This window comes from Pseudophryne corroboree, chromosome 7 (assembly GCF_028390025.1).
Source record: "Pseudophryne corroboree isolate aPseCor3 chromosome 7, aPseCor3.hap2, whole genome shotgun sequence".
NCBI classification, from domain to species: domain Eukaryota; kingdom Metazoa; phylum Chordata; class Amphibia; order Anura; family Myobatrachidae; genus Pseudophryne; species Pseudophryne corroboree.
In genome coordinates this window covers 23,078,052-23,093,394 of record NC_086450.1, presented here as the reverse complement: position 1 = coordinate 23,093,394, position 15,343 = coordinate 23,078,052, and the positions used below count along the sequence as shown (strand labels likewise).

The 15,343-nt window shown below is 48.1% G+C and overlaps 1 protein-coding gene across 1 annotated transcript in view; it reads right to left on the bottom strand.

Moving 5' to 3' along the window:
- Window positions 1-15,343, bottom strand: part of HIBCH (3-hydroxyisobutyryl-CoA hydrolase) — a 180,877-nt gene that overhangs the window by 54,163 nt on the left and 111,371 nt on the right. The window contains exon 10 of the mRNA XM_063932227.1: window positions 7,420-7,478. Coding sequence (XP_063788297.1) covers window positions 7,420-7,478 — 59 coding nt within the window. The remainder of the gene's footprint in view (window positions 1-7,419; window positions 7,479-15,343) is intronic.

Below are 15,343 nucleotides of genomic sequence, written 5' to 3'. Positions count from 1 at the left end.
ACCAGATGAAAGAGGAGAATTTCTGGGGAATTCGCCAGGATCAGCAAGTCGTCCAGATATGGTAGGATCCTGATAAAGCTAATTATTTATCTTATAACATTCACTATATATTGGTAAGAGACTCAGTACGCAATGGGCGTACGGGGTAACGCAATGGTACGCACTTTGCGTAGCAGACGCTAGGCCGTGGTCGAGACGCACGAGCGGCACGTTCGCTCACGGCTTACGCTGGCCCGAGCACCGTAATGCTACGCTACTAGCGTAGCGGACGCTGTGCCCACGAGAGGAACACGAGCGGCGCAGACGCTCACAGGATGACACACAGTAAACCTTGTATGCAACACACTGAAAGGCTAAGCTTATACTGTAAACCTTGGTCTTGTAATGTTAACACAATGTAACGCTGATTAACCTCTATTATATAAAAGCTGCTTGAGCGATTGAGACGCTCAGAATCCCTTTATACTAGCTAGAGAAACACAGACACCTTGCTGAGGTTCCAACACCTTTACTAACGAGATTTAGCTATGTAAAAAGGGGAAAACAGTTAACAGCTTATACACTACAGCACTAACATAAAACACCTAAACAGAATAACTGAAAATATACAATATACAACAGCGTCTTAATCCTAAACAATAACAGAGAGAGAGAGAGAGAGAGAGAGAGAGTATGGCAAATACAAACAGAGAATAAGTTGGTTACAGAGAAAAACTTACACACTGGGGAATGATCGCTGCGCAGTCCTGGTCACCAGCTCTCTAGTTAGTCAATGATGAAAACCGTTGTGGAGAGTAGACTGAGCTGGCCCTGGCTGGCTGTTCTTATATACACTACATACAGTACACTACAAAGGGCCCTACAATCTCATTGTTCATTGGACACAGGAATCTGTCTTCACATTATAACAAAAGGTCATAGGTTGATTCGAACAGGTGGGCTGTGACTATTTCAATCTGTTCAGGTGGGAGGGAATCTCAGGATTCCCGCCGCATGGATAATGAACTGCAAATACAGTAAATGTCCATAAACTTCTTATAAACATAACTATAAGCAGGAGCGATTAATCTCTTTCAAACCAACACCGGAATGTTACTAGTAATATACTCTTCCGTTGCATACTAAACACCACTGCTCAAAACCTGTCTGACCCTTCGTATCATGTAAAGAGGGACCTCTCTGTCCATGAACCAGTTACACTAAACAAACTTACTGATATTATTAACGGGACCATAACCTATAAAATACATTATTCAGATTAACTATGTAACGATCGAGTCGCCCGCCAGACGCACACAAACTCTACCGTAAATGCGCATATCACGCGCCTGAGCGCACGACCGTGGAGGCGCCGTCACGCAACTGCGAATATGCGCACGCACGGGAGAGAATGTGCACGTGCAGCGGGCAAGCACATGGGGTTAGTACAAGGCATCATAGGTCGCTATATTTTTCGACTTTGACAATCCGGACACCCTCATGGCGGAGTAGGGCCGTCATTACCGCCATGATCTTTGTGAATACTCGCGGAGCCGTGGTCAATCCAAAAGGTAAGGACCGACATTTATAATGAAGGTTGCCAATAGCAAACCATAGGTATTGCTGATACGACATGGTAATAGGAATATGGAGGTAAGCATCCTGTATGTCCAGGGAGACCATATAGTCCCCGGGCTCCAAAGCCAGAACAATAGAGTGCAGAGTCTCCATACAAAACTTGGTGACCCTCACAAATTTGTTCAAGGACTTGAGGTTGAGAATGGGACGGGCGGAACCATTCGGTTTCGGGACTAGAAACAGCGGTGAATAGTATCCCTTGCCTCTCTGAGCCAGATGCATCGGCACTACCACTCCTGTGTCCAGGAGGGACTGTACCACCAAATGAAAAGTTTTTGCCTTCACCTGATCCGAAGGGATGTTTGTCAGGCAAAAATAAAGAGGGGGACGATTCTTAAAAAAAATGGCGTATCCGTGAGTGACGACTTCCCTTACCGAGGCGTCGGAAGTGGTCTTCAACCATACCTGGATAAACCCTAGAAGTCGGTCTCCCACCCTGGGATCCCCCAGGGGGAGGCCCGCCCCATCATGCAGCAGGCTTGTCTGATTTGGAAGCAGGCTGACGGGCAGCCCAGGCACGTTTAGGTTTGGGCTTAGTGGTTTTGGAAGTGCGAGCCTGTTTCGGGTACGCCGGACCCTTTGCTTTACCTAGAGGTCGAAAGGAACGAAAGGAAGTACTCTTAACCTTCAGGACCGAAGGAGCAGTACTAGGTAGACAGGCAGTCTTAGCTGAAGCTAAGTCAGCAACAATCTTGTTGAGATCCTCACCAAAAAGGATGTTCCCCTTAAAAGGGAGCACCTCCAGGGTTTTCTTAAGAGTCCAGATCCACAGACCAGGACCGTAACCAGAGAATCTGGCGAGCCAGAATGGACGTAGTAGAAGCCTTGGTCGCCAGAACACTGGCATCAGAAGCCGCCTCCTTAATGTAATGAGAGGCTGTGACAATGGGGGTAATTCTGAGTTGATCGCAGCAGCAAGTTTGTTAGCATTTGGGCAAAACCATGTGCACTGCAGGGGTGGCAGATGTAACATGTGCAGAGAGAGTTTGATTTGGGTGGGTTATTTTGTTTCTGTGCAGGGTAAATACTGTCTGCTTTATTTTTACACTGCAATTTAGATTTCAGTTTGAATACACCCCACCCAAATTTAACTCTCTCTGCACATGTTATATCTGCCCCTCCTGCAGTGCACATGGGCCCTCATTCCGAGTTGTTCGCTCGCAAGGCGAATGTAGCAGAGTTACACACGCTAAGCCGCCGCCTACTGGGAGTGAATCTTAGCTTCTTAAAATTGCGACCGACGTACGCGCAATATTGCGATTACAAACGAGTTAGCAGTTTCAGAGTAGCTCCAGACTTACTCTGCCTGTGCGATCATTTCAGTGCTTGTCGTTCCTGGTTGACGTCACAAACACACCCAGCGTTCGCCCAGGCACTCCCACCGTTTCCCCGGCCACTCCTGCGTTTTTTCCGGAAACGGTAGCGTTTTCAGCCACACGCCCCTGAAACGCCGTGTATCCGCCCAGTAACACCCATTTCCTGTCAATCACATTACGTTCGCCGGAGCGAAGAAAAAGCCGTGAGTAAAAATACTTTCTTCATAGTAAAGTTACTTGGCGCAGTCGCAGTGCGAACATTGCGCATGCGTACTAAGCGGATTTTCACTGCGATGCGATGAAAAATACCGAGCGAACAACTCGGAATGAGGGCCCTGGTTTTGCCCAACTGCTAACAAAATTTCTGCTGCGATCAACTCAGAATTAGGCCCAATGGGGGTGATTCCGAGTTGTTCGCTCGCTAGCTGCTTTTATCAGCATTGCACACGCTAGGCCGCCGCCCTCTGGGAGTGTATCTTCGCTTAGCAGAATTGCGAACGAAAGATTAGCAGAATTGCGAATAGAAAATTCTTAGCAGTTTCTGAGTAGCTCGAGACTTACTCCTACACTGCGATCAGCTCTGGCCGTTTCGTTCCTGGTTTGACGTCACAAACACGCCCTGCGTTCAGACAGCCACTCCCCCGTTTCTCCAGACACTCCCGCGTTTTATCCTGGCACGCCTGCGTTTTTTCGCACACTCCCTGAAAACGGTCAGTTTCTGCCCAGAAACACCCACTTCCTGTCAATCACACTTCAACGATGAAAAGTCTTCATTCTGCCGTGAGTAAATCTACTAAGTTTTGAGCTAAAATACTTAGCGCATGCGCACTGCGTACCATGCGCATTTTCGCATTAATCGCTCCGTTGCGAAAGACATTGTCTAGCATTATCAGAAAAATTGGACGGCAGCTCTACTTCCACCTCCTGAGCCCACGCTTCAATAGCTTCTGCAGCCCAATTAGCCGCACTAGTGGGCCAGTGCACAGCACCTGAAAGGGTATAAATAGCTTTCAAGCAACCCTCCACACGCTTATCCGTCGGTTCCTACAGAGAGGTGACGGTAGTTACAGGCAGAGCAGAGGACACCACCAGTCGAGCTACTTGCAAATCCACCGGCGGTGGTGTTTCCCAATTTTTACTTAACTCCACAGCGAGGGGATAGCGAGCCAGCATCTTCTTGTGAGGTGTGAATTTCTTTTCTGGATTTTCCCAGGATTCCTGATGTATGTCAACTAAATGGTCAGAATGAGGTAAAACTAATTTAGTAACCTTCTGACGTTTAAATCTATCAGGTTTCTTAGAGGTAACAACAGGTTCTGGGTCATCATCAATTTGAAGAATCAGCCTGATAGCCTCTAATATGTCAGGAACATCCACCTGCGAAACAGATTCCCCATCAGAAGCATCTGGTCAATGTCTGAGGGGTCAGTATACATGCCATCCTCATCAGACGAAGTGTCTGAAATGAGGATTGTGAGGAAGTAATGGCCCGCTTCGAGGATCCCTTGGTCTAAGGTGGGCGAGGGTTAGGTTTCTGTTTGTTCAGGGAGTGATTCAATTGCTGTAACTGAGTGGACAGGAGATTTGCCCATGGCGGATTAACCGCAGGGACAATATGTGGCTGTACAGGCACGTGAGGTCCCATAGGGGTCGTAAGTCTAGTTACCAGCGTGTTTAGTAGAGAAAGTAGCCCAAGGCGGGTCATTATGTACCCCCGATGCTACAGACCTACTGGGGGGGGTAGAGAACCCCCAGACCCTGAACCCTCAGCTGCTATGTTTTCCTCTAATGCATCTGCGGTGTCACCACCGCGCATTGCGGGATCAGCCACAGAACCGTCACCCCTTGAAGCCGACATAATATGAAAGCGTGACCCGCGGGCAATACAGGGACTGAAGATCACAGAGAAAAATACACAATAAGTATATCATGTGAAATACCTATGTCATACAATAACCCAGACGCACTTAGCCCCCCTCAGGGTACAGAATATAGGGATAGCAATCTGAGTGAGATACACGGAGCAGAAATCACGCAGCAGCTATATGCACACACACACAGTCACATGTACAATGCAGAAATTATGACAAACAATAAAACTGCACTGGATTAGCAATACTAAGTAATACTAAGTAAAGCTATAGAGACTTATAGATATAACAATGCACAGTAAATACTGGATGTATATCACAGGGTACTTGTACTATATAACCCTGTAGAAATGCACTGTTTCTTAACTAACACTGTCAGCAGACATGTAGAATACTTAAGTGTCCTGTAAAATGCACAGCGCTGATAATGCAGGCGACTTTACAGAGGAGGATTTGCCCAAACAGTCCCAGGATCAGCTCAGCATGTGAAGATGGCGCCCAAACGCTGACAGGGAGTGAGGGAGCTCCAGGGCGGGAACATTTACTCCAAATGGCGCCCTGGGGCTGGGGGAGGGGCTACAGGTCAGAGCCTTATCCCCCTGCTGGACTTCACCACCGGGTACTGTGGGCCATAGTAAAACGGTTTTTAGTGAAACCGACTTGCGCCCCTGCCCTGGTGGTCTAGTGGGGTCCCTGTACCAACACAGTGTCCACGCCAGCGCGCACGGGCCGCCTCCTAATGGCTGCGCCAGATCGCGATTTCCAGCGGGTCCCGTCTGTGGGGACCCTCTTACCTCCTCCTTAGATGCGGCCACGCGCTCCTGGAGAGCTGCGGTGAGTGTGTGTGCCTGACCTGCCGAACCGGAGCCCTCCGCTGTAAGTACCCGGCAACCAGGGTGCAGGAGTATACAGCGCCGCCGGGGGAGGTGATGGAGCTGCAGCAGGAGATATCTGAATGACATCTAGCACTGAGAGTGCCTCTGCTGCAGCCCATGAAGTCTTCTATCTTCACTTAAAAAAGCTCTTTTCAGACTGTTAGTGTCCTGCACTGCAGGCACCAACTTACAACCTGAGATCCTGTACCTGGAGGCGGGGTTATAGAGGAGGCGGCTCTGTGCATCTTGGGAACAAGTCAAAGCTTTTAGCCAGTTGGTGCCTCGGATCAAGATCCTACTCTACACCCCAAATGTTATCCCTGTGGAACCCAGTGTACCCCGCTGCAGAAATGACAGTTGGGAGCTGATTGGCTGGTACGTTATCACCTTGCACTTGTCACTGCTTTATCACTTCTCCAAGCTTAATACATCTGCCCCACAATGTCCTATGTCTGATATGGGGGGGCGGGAGAAGCTGTAGCCAGACAGGTGACGGGATTCTGATTGCAACGGCAGAAGAGAACACTGATCTTATGGGAGGGGGGCAGTGACCCGGTCACTCGTGTGAGTGTGTAAATCACAGGCGGCAGGAGACACACAGCTGCCAGACACAATTACTATAGAGGAAATGTGATTCAGCTGTATACTCTCCTAATGCACTCAGCCTAGCAGTCATGCCAAACAGCTCATTCTCCAAGGAAAGGGCTACACAAATATTTAATACTGTTACTTAATGGATTGCCATCCACACAAACCAAACCTTCTGCAATAACACGAGCGACGCCCCTTGTCCACGCTTTAGGAAGCTGGATAGATCTCCCTATGTCACACACAAAGAAACCGAACATCTGTAATTCAGCGCTACACGTAAGGAGCTACAGAGGACATTCTCTTCCTGCGCCATGTCACACAGTAACCTGCTACAGCTGAGTGTTTGCGTTGCCGCGGGAACCACTGGCAGGTGACTAATTTCCCAACAGTTACAGCAACTGTGACAAAGACTCTGACTTTCCGACTGAGAAGTTTTGTGGATTAGGTGATGGGATACTCATGTGCAGGCGTGGTCAGCATCCGCTTCACTTGGGCCATGTTATATGGGGAAAGTGTATCAAGACTTCTGATGCTAAAATCTAACTGTCGCTATGGACAACTTTACACTTGTCCAAGCTTGATACATTTCCCCCTCTACATCATGGCCTAAAGTGACGTGGATGCTGACCATAATGCACATGAGAATCCCAGCACCAAATCCACAAGACATCTCGGCCTCAGGGTCCCTTCTCCCTCTTCTCACAGTCCAGGTGTATTTGCCCATTTCATAGACTGTGCTAGATAATGCTCAGTTATACGTTTATTTGTTGCTTTGGGCAATTTCTCCACTTTTTCTCCAAGGCTTGATGCATCTAACCCTAAGTGCAGCAACACACCCCAATAATCCCTCCGTCAGGTCATCTGTCAATTGTTTTGAACAGTGAGAGGACGGGGTGACTGTTCTGCAGGGAGGGCAAGGCACAAATTGGCTGTGATGTTGCTGGTCACGTACAGTAATCACACAAAACAAAGCACAACGCTTATGTGGCTCAAAAGTACCATTAACAAAAAGATCAAACACAACATAGTAATATAACACACAGTAATGGTGGCCACTGCCACGCAGTAATGGGTGGTGAGCCCTTCAGCATCACAGCGCAATGAAAGCGCTTAAAGCCATGGATATAAAGATCAGATTCACGCCGGTACCTGTTTATCTTGTCCAAGTGTTCTGCAAGAACAAACGGTTTATCCTCACCTGCAACGCTCTGCATGAGACATAATGGTTATAGAGACATGTCATTTCCTGCAACGCTCTGCGTGAGACACACTCGGTATAGAGACATGTCATTTCCTGCAACGCTCTGCGTGAGACACTATGGTTATAGAGACATGTCATTTCCTGCAACGCTCTGCGTGAGACACAATGGGTATAGAGACATGTCATTTCCTGCAACGCTCTGCGTGAGACACAATGGGTATAGAGACATGTCATTTCCTGCAACGCTCTGTGTGAGACACAATGGTTATAGAGACATGTCATTTCCTGCAACGCTCTGCGTGAGACACAATGGTTATAGAGACATGTCATTTCCTGCAACGCTCTGCGTGAGACACTATGTTATAGAGACATGTCATTTCCTGCAACGCTCTGTGTGAGACACAATGGGTATAGAGACATGTCATTTCCTGCAACGCTCTGCGTGAGACACAATGGGTATAGAGACATGTCATTTCCTGCAACGCTCTGCGTGAGACACAATGGTTATAGAAACATGTCATTTCCTGCAACGCTCTGCGTAAGACACAATGGTTATAGAGACATGTCATTTCCTGCAACGCTCTGCGTGAGACACTATGGTTATAGAGACATGTCATTTCCTGCAACGCTCTGTGTGAGACACAATGGGTATAGAGACATGTCATTTCCTGCAACGCTCTGCGTGAGACACAATGGTTATAGAGACATGTCATTTCCTGCAACGCTCTGCGTGAGACACAATGGTTATATAGACGTCATTTCCTGCAACGCTCTGCATGAGACAATGGTTATAGAGACATGTCATTTCCTGCAACATTCTGCGTGATACACAATGGGTATAGAGACATGTCATTTCCTGCAACGCTCTGCGTGAGACACAATGGTTATAGAGACATGTCATTTCCTGCAACGCTCTGTGTGAGACACAATGGTTATATAGAGACATGTCATTTCCTGCAACGATCTGCGTGAGACACAATGGTTATAGAGACATGTCATTTCCTGCAACGCTCTGTGTGAGACACAATGGTTATAATAAGAATTTACTTACCGATAATTCTATTTCTCGGAGTCCGTAGTGGATGCTGGGGTTCCTGAAAGGACCATGGGGAATAGCGGCTCCGCAGGAGACAGGGCACAAAAGTAAAGCTTTCCGATCAGGTGGTGTGCACTGGCTCCTCCCCCTATGACCCTCCTCCAAGCCAGTTAGGTACTGTGCCCGGACGAGCGTACACAATAAGGGAGGAATTTTGAATCCCGGGTAAGACTCATACCAGCCACACCAATCACACCGTACAACTTGTGATCTAAACCCAGTTAACAGTATGATAACAGCGGAGCCTCTGAAAAGATGGCTCACAACAATAATAACCCGATTTTTGTAACTATGTACAAGTATTGCAGATAATCCGCACTTGGGATGGGCGCCCAGCATCCACTACGGACTCCGAGAAATAGAATTATCGGTAAGTAAATTCTTATTTTCTCTATCGTCCTAGTGGATGCTGGGGTTCCTGAAAGGACCATGGGGATTATACCAAAGCTCCCAAACGGGCGGGAGAGTGCGGATGACTCTGCAGCACCGAATGAGAGAACTCCAGGTCCTCCTTAGCCAGGGTATCAAATTTGTAGAATTTAGCAAACGTGTTTGCCCCTGACCAAGTAGCTGCTCGGCAAAGTTGTAAAGCCGAGACCCCTCGGGCAGCCGCCCAAGATGAGCCCACCTTCCTTGTGGAATGGGCATTTACATATTTTGGCTGTGGCAGGCCTGCCACAGAATGTGCAAGCTGAATTGTATTACACATCCAACTAGCAATAGTCTGCTTAGAAGCAAGAGCACCCAGTTTGTTGGGTGCATACAGGATAACAGCAAGTCAGTTTTCCTGACTCCAGCCGTCCTGGAACATATTTTCAGGGCCCTGACAACATCTAGCAACTTGGAGTCCTCCAAGTCCCTAGTAGGTGCAAGGCACCACAATAAGCTGGTTCAGGTGAAACACTGACACCACCTTAGGGAGAGAACTGGGGACGAGTCCGCAGCTCTGCCCTGTCCGAATGGACAAACAGATATGGGCTTTTTTGAGAAAAAACCACCAATTTGACACTCGCCTGGTCCAGGCCAGGGCCAAGAGCATGGTCACTTTTCATGTGAGATGCTTCAAATCCACAGATTTGACTGGTTTTAAACCAATGTGATTTGAGGAATCCCAGAACTACGTTGAGATCCCACAGTGCCACTGGAGGCACAAAAGGGGGTTGTATATGCAATACTCCCTTGACAAACTTCTGGACTTCAGGAACTGAAGCAAATTCTTTCTGGAAGAAAATCGACAGGGCCGAAATTTGAACCTTAATGGACCCCAATTTGAGGCCCATAGACACTCCTGTTTGCAGGAAATGCAGGAAACGACCGAGTTGAAATTTCTTTGTGGGGCCTTCCTGGCCTCACACCACGCAACATATTTTCGCCACATGTGGTGATAATGTTGTGCGGTCACCTCCTTTCTGGCTTTGACCAGGGTAGGAATGACCTCTTCCGGAATGCCTTTTTCCCTTAGGATCCGGCTTTCCACCGCCATGCCGACAAACGCAGCTGCGGTAAGTCTTGGAACAGACATGGTACTTGCTGAAGCAAGTCCCTTCTTAGCGGCAGAGGCCATAAGACCTCTGTAAGCATCTCTTGAAGTTCCGGGTACCAAGTCCTTCTTGGCCAATCCGGAGCCATGAGTATAGTTCTTACTCCTCTACGTCTTATAATTCTCAGCACCTTAGGTATGAGAAGAAGAGGAGGGAACACATACACCGACTGGTACACCCACGGTGTTACCAGAACGTCCACAGCTATTGCCTGAGGGTCTCTTGACCTGGCGCAATACCTGTCCCGTTTTTTGTTCAGACGGGACGCCATCATGTCCACCTTTGGTATCTCCCAACGGTTTACAATCATGTGGAAAAAACTTCCCGATGAAGTTTCCACTCTCCCGGGTGGAGGTCGTGCCTGCTGAGGAAGTCTGCTTCCCAGTTTCCATTCCCGGGATGAAACACTGCTGACAGTGCTATCACATGATTTTCCGCCCAGCGAAAAGTCCTTGCAGTTTTTGCCATTGCCCTCCTGCTTCTTGTGTCGCCCTGTCTGTTTACGTGGGCGACTGCCGTGATGTTTTTCCCACTGGATCAATATCGGCTGACCTTGAAGCAGAGGTCTTGCTAAGCTTAGAGCATTATAAATTTACCCTTAGCTCCAGTATATTTATGTGGAGAAAAATCTCCAGACTTGATCACACTCCCTGGAAATTTTTTCCTTGTGTGACTGCTCCCCAGCCTCTCGGGCTGGGCTCCGTGGTCACCAGCATCCAATCCTGAATGCCGAATCTGCGGCCCTCTAGAAGATGAGCACTCTATAACCACCACAGGAGAGACACCCTTGTCCTTGGATATAGGGTTATCCGCTGATGCATCTGAAGATGCGATCCGGACCATTTGTCCAGCAGATCCCACTGAAAAGTTCTTACGTGAAATCTGCCGAATGGAATTGCTTCGTAGGAAGCCACCATTTTTACCAGGACCCTTGTGCAATGATGCACTGTTTTTAGGAGGTTCCTGACTAGCTCGGATAACTCCCTGGCTTTCTCTTCCGGGAGAAACACCTTTTTCTGGACTGTGTCCAGAATCATCCCTAGGCACAGCAGACGTGTCGTCGGGATCAGCTGCGATTTTGGAATATTTAGAATCCACCCGTGCTGTTGTAGCAGTATCCTAGATAGTGCGACTCCGACCTCCAACTGTTCCCTGGACTATACCCTTATCAGGAGATCGTCCAAGTAAGGGATAATTAAGACGCCTTTTCTTCGAAGAAGAATCATCATTTCGGCCATTACCTTGGTAAAGACCCGGGGTGCCGTGGACAATCCAAACGGCAGCGTCTGAAACTGATAGTGACAGTTCTGCACCACGAACCTGAGGTACCCTTAGTGAGAAGGGCAAATTTGGGACATAGAGGTAAGCATCCCTGATGTCCCGGGACACTATATAGTCCCCTTCTTCCTGGTTCGTTATCACTGCTCTGAGTGACTCCATCTTGATTTGAACCTTTGTAAGTGTTCAAAAAAATTTTTTAGAATAAGTCTCACCTAGCCTTCTGGCTTCAGTACCACAATATAGTGTGGAATAATACCCCTTTTCTTGTAGTAGGAGGGGTAATTTAATTATCACCTGCTGGGAATACAGCTTGTGAATTTTTTCCCATACTGCCTCCTTGTCGGAGGGAGACCTTGGTAAAGCAGACTTCAGGAGCCTGCGAAGGGGAAACGTCTCGACATTCCAATCTGTACCCCTGGGATACTACTTGTAGGATCCAGGGGTCCTGTACGGTCTCAGCGCCATGCTGAGAACTTGTCAGAAGCGGTGGAACGCTTCTGTTCCTGGGAATGGGCTGCCTGCTGCAGTCTTCTTCCCTTTCCTCTATCCCTGGGCAGATATGATCTTATAGGGACGAAAGGACTGAGGCTGAAAAGACGGTGTCTTTTTCTGCAGAGATGTGACTTAGGGTAAAAACGGTGGATTTTCCAGCAGTTGCCGTGGCCACCAGGTCCGATGGACCGACCCCAAATAACTCCTCTTCCTTTATACGGCAATACACCTTTGTGCCGTTTGGAATCTGCATCACCTGACCACTGTCGTGTCCATAACATCTTCTGGCAGTTATGGACATCGCATTTACTCTTGATGCCAGAGTGCAAATATCCCTCTGTGCATCTCGCATATATAGAAATGCATCCTTTAAATGCTCTATAGTCAATAAAATACTGTCCCTGTCAAGGGTATCAATATTTTTAGTCAGGGAATCCGACCAAGCCACCCCAGCTCTGCACATCCAGGCTGAGGCGATCGCTGGTCGCAGTATAACACCAGTATGTGTGTATATACTTTTTATGATATTTTCCAGCCTCCTGTCAGCTGGTCCTTGAGGACGGCCCTATCTATAGACGGTACCGCCACCTGTTTTGATAAGCGTGTGAGCGCCTTATCCACCCTAAGGGGTGTTTCCCAACGCGCCCTAACTTCTGGCGGGAAAGGGTATACCGCCCATAATATTCTATCGGGGGGAACCCACGCATCATCACACACTTTATTTAATTTATCTGATTCAGGAAAAACTATGGTAGTTTTTTCACATCCCACATAATACCCTCTTTTGTGGTACTTGTAGTATCAGAAATATGTAACACCTCCTTCATTGCCTTTAACGTGTGGCCCTAATAAGGAATACGTTTGTTTATTCACCGTCGACACTGGATTCAGTGTCCCTGTCTGTGTCTGTGTCGACCGACTAAAGTAAACGGGCGTTTTAAAACCCCTGACGGTGTTTTTGAGACGTCTGGACCGGTACTAATTGTTTGTCGGCCGTCTCATGTCGTCAACCGACCTTGCAGCGTGTTGACATTATCACGTAATTCCCTAAATAAGCCATCCATTCCGGTGTCGACTCCCTAGAGAGTGACATCACCATTACAGGCAATTGCTCCGCCTCCTCACCAACATCGTCCTCCTACATGTCGACACACACGTACCGACACACAGCACACACACAGGGAATGCTCTGATAGAGGACAGGACCCACTAGCCCTTTGGAGAGACAGAGGGAGAGTTTGCCAGCACACACCAAAAACGCTATAATTATATAGGGACAACCTTATATAAGTGTTTTCCCTTATAGCATCTTTTTTATATATTTCTAACGCCAATTAGTGCCCCCCCTCTCTGTTTTAACCCTGTTTCTGTAGTGCAGTGCAGGGGAGAGCCTGGGAGCCTTCCCTCCAGCCTTTCTGTGAGGGAAAATGGCGCTGTGTGCTGAGGAGATAGGCCCCGCCCCTTTTTCGGCGGCCTCGTCTCCCGCTCTTAACGGATTCTGGCAGGGGTTAAATATCTCCATATAGCCTCCGGAGGCTATATGTGAGGTATTTTTAGCCAAAATAGGTATTCATTTGCCTCCCAGGGCGCCCCCCTCCCAGCGCCCTGCACCCTCAGTGACTGCCGTGTGAAGTGTGCTGAGAGGAAAATGGCGCACAGCTGCAGTGCTGTGCGCTACCTTTAGAAGACTGAGGAGTCTTCTGCCGCCGATTCTGGACCTCTTCTTACTTCAGCATCTGCAAGGGGGCCGGCGGCAAGGCTCCGGTGACCATCCAGGCTGTACCTGTGATCGTCCCTCTGGAGCTGATGTCCAGTAGCCAAGAAGCCAATCCATCCTGCACGCAGGTGAGTTCACTTCTTCTCCCCTAAGTCCCTCGTTGCAGTGATCCTGTTGCCAGCAGGACTCACTGTAAAATAAAAAACCTAAGCTAAACTTTTCTAAGCAGCTCTTTAGGAGAGCCACCTAGATTGCACCCTTCTCGGCCGGGCACAAAAATCTAACTGGCTTGGAGGAGGGTCATAGGGGGAGGAGCCAGTGCACACCACCTGATCGGAAAGCTTTACTTTTGTGCCCTGTCTCCTGCGGAGCCGCTATTCCCCATGGTCCTTTCAGGAACCCCAGCATCCACTAGGACGATAGAGAAATAGAGACATGTCATTTCCTGCAGCGCTCTGCGTGAGACACAATGGTTATAGAGACATGTCATTTCCTGCAGCGCTCTGCGTGAGACACAATGGTTTTAAACGTCATTTCCTGCAACGCTCTGCGTGAGACACAATGGGTATAGAGACATGTCATTTCCTGCAACGCTCTGCGTGAGACACAATGGGTATAGAGACATGTCATTTCCTGCAACGCTCTGCGTGAGACACAATGGTTTATAGACGTCATTTCCTGCAACGCTCTGCGTGAGACACAATGGTTATATAGAGACATGTCATTTCCTGCAACGCTCTGCGTGAGACACAATGGTTATATAGAGACATGTCATTTCCTGCAACGCTCTGCGTGAGACACAATGGTTATAGAGACATGTAATTTCCTGCAACGCTCTGTGTGAGACACAATGGTTATATAGAGACATGTCATTTCCTGCAACGCTCTGCGTGAGACACAATGGTTATAGAGACATGTCATTTCCTGCAGCGCTCTGTGTGAGACACAATGGTTATATAGAGACATGTCATTTCCTGCAACGCTCTGCGTGAGACACAATGGTTATAGAGACATGTCATTTCCTGCAACGCTCTGCGTGAGACACAATGGTTATAGAGACATGTAATTTCCTGCAACGCTCTGCGTGAGACACAATGGTTATAGAAACATGTCATTTCCTGCAACGCTCTGCGTGAGACACAATGGTTATAGAGACATGTCATTTCCTGCAACGCTCTGCGTGAGACACAATGGTTATAGAGACATGTCATTTCCTGCAACGCTCTGCGTGAGACACAATGGTTATAGAAACATGTCATTTCCTGCAACGCTCTGCGTGAGACACAATGGTTATAGAGACATGTCATTTCCTGTAATGCTCTGCGTGAGACACAATGGTTATAGAGACATGTCATTTCCTACAACGCTCTGCGTGAGACACAATGGTTATAGAGACATGTCATTTCCTGCAACGCTCTGCGTGAGACACAATGGTTATAGAGACATGTCATTTCCTGCAACGCTCTGCGTGAGACACAATGGTTATAGAGACATGTCATTTCCTGCAACGCTCTGCGTGAGACACAATGGTTATAGAGACCTGTCATTTCCGGCAACACTCTGCGTGAGACACAATGGGTATAGAGACATGTCATTTCCTGCAACGCTCTGCGTGAGACACAATGGGTATAGAGACATGTCATTTCCTGCAACGCTCTGCATGAGACACAATGGGTATAGAAACATGTCATTTCCTACAACGCTCTGCGTGAGACACAATGGTTATAGAGACATGTCATTTCCTG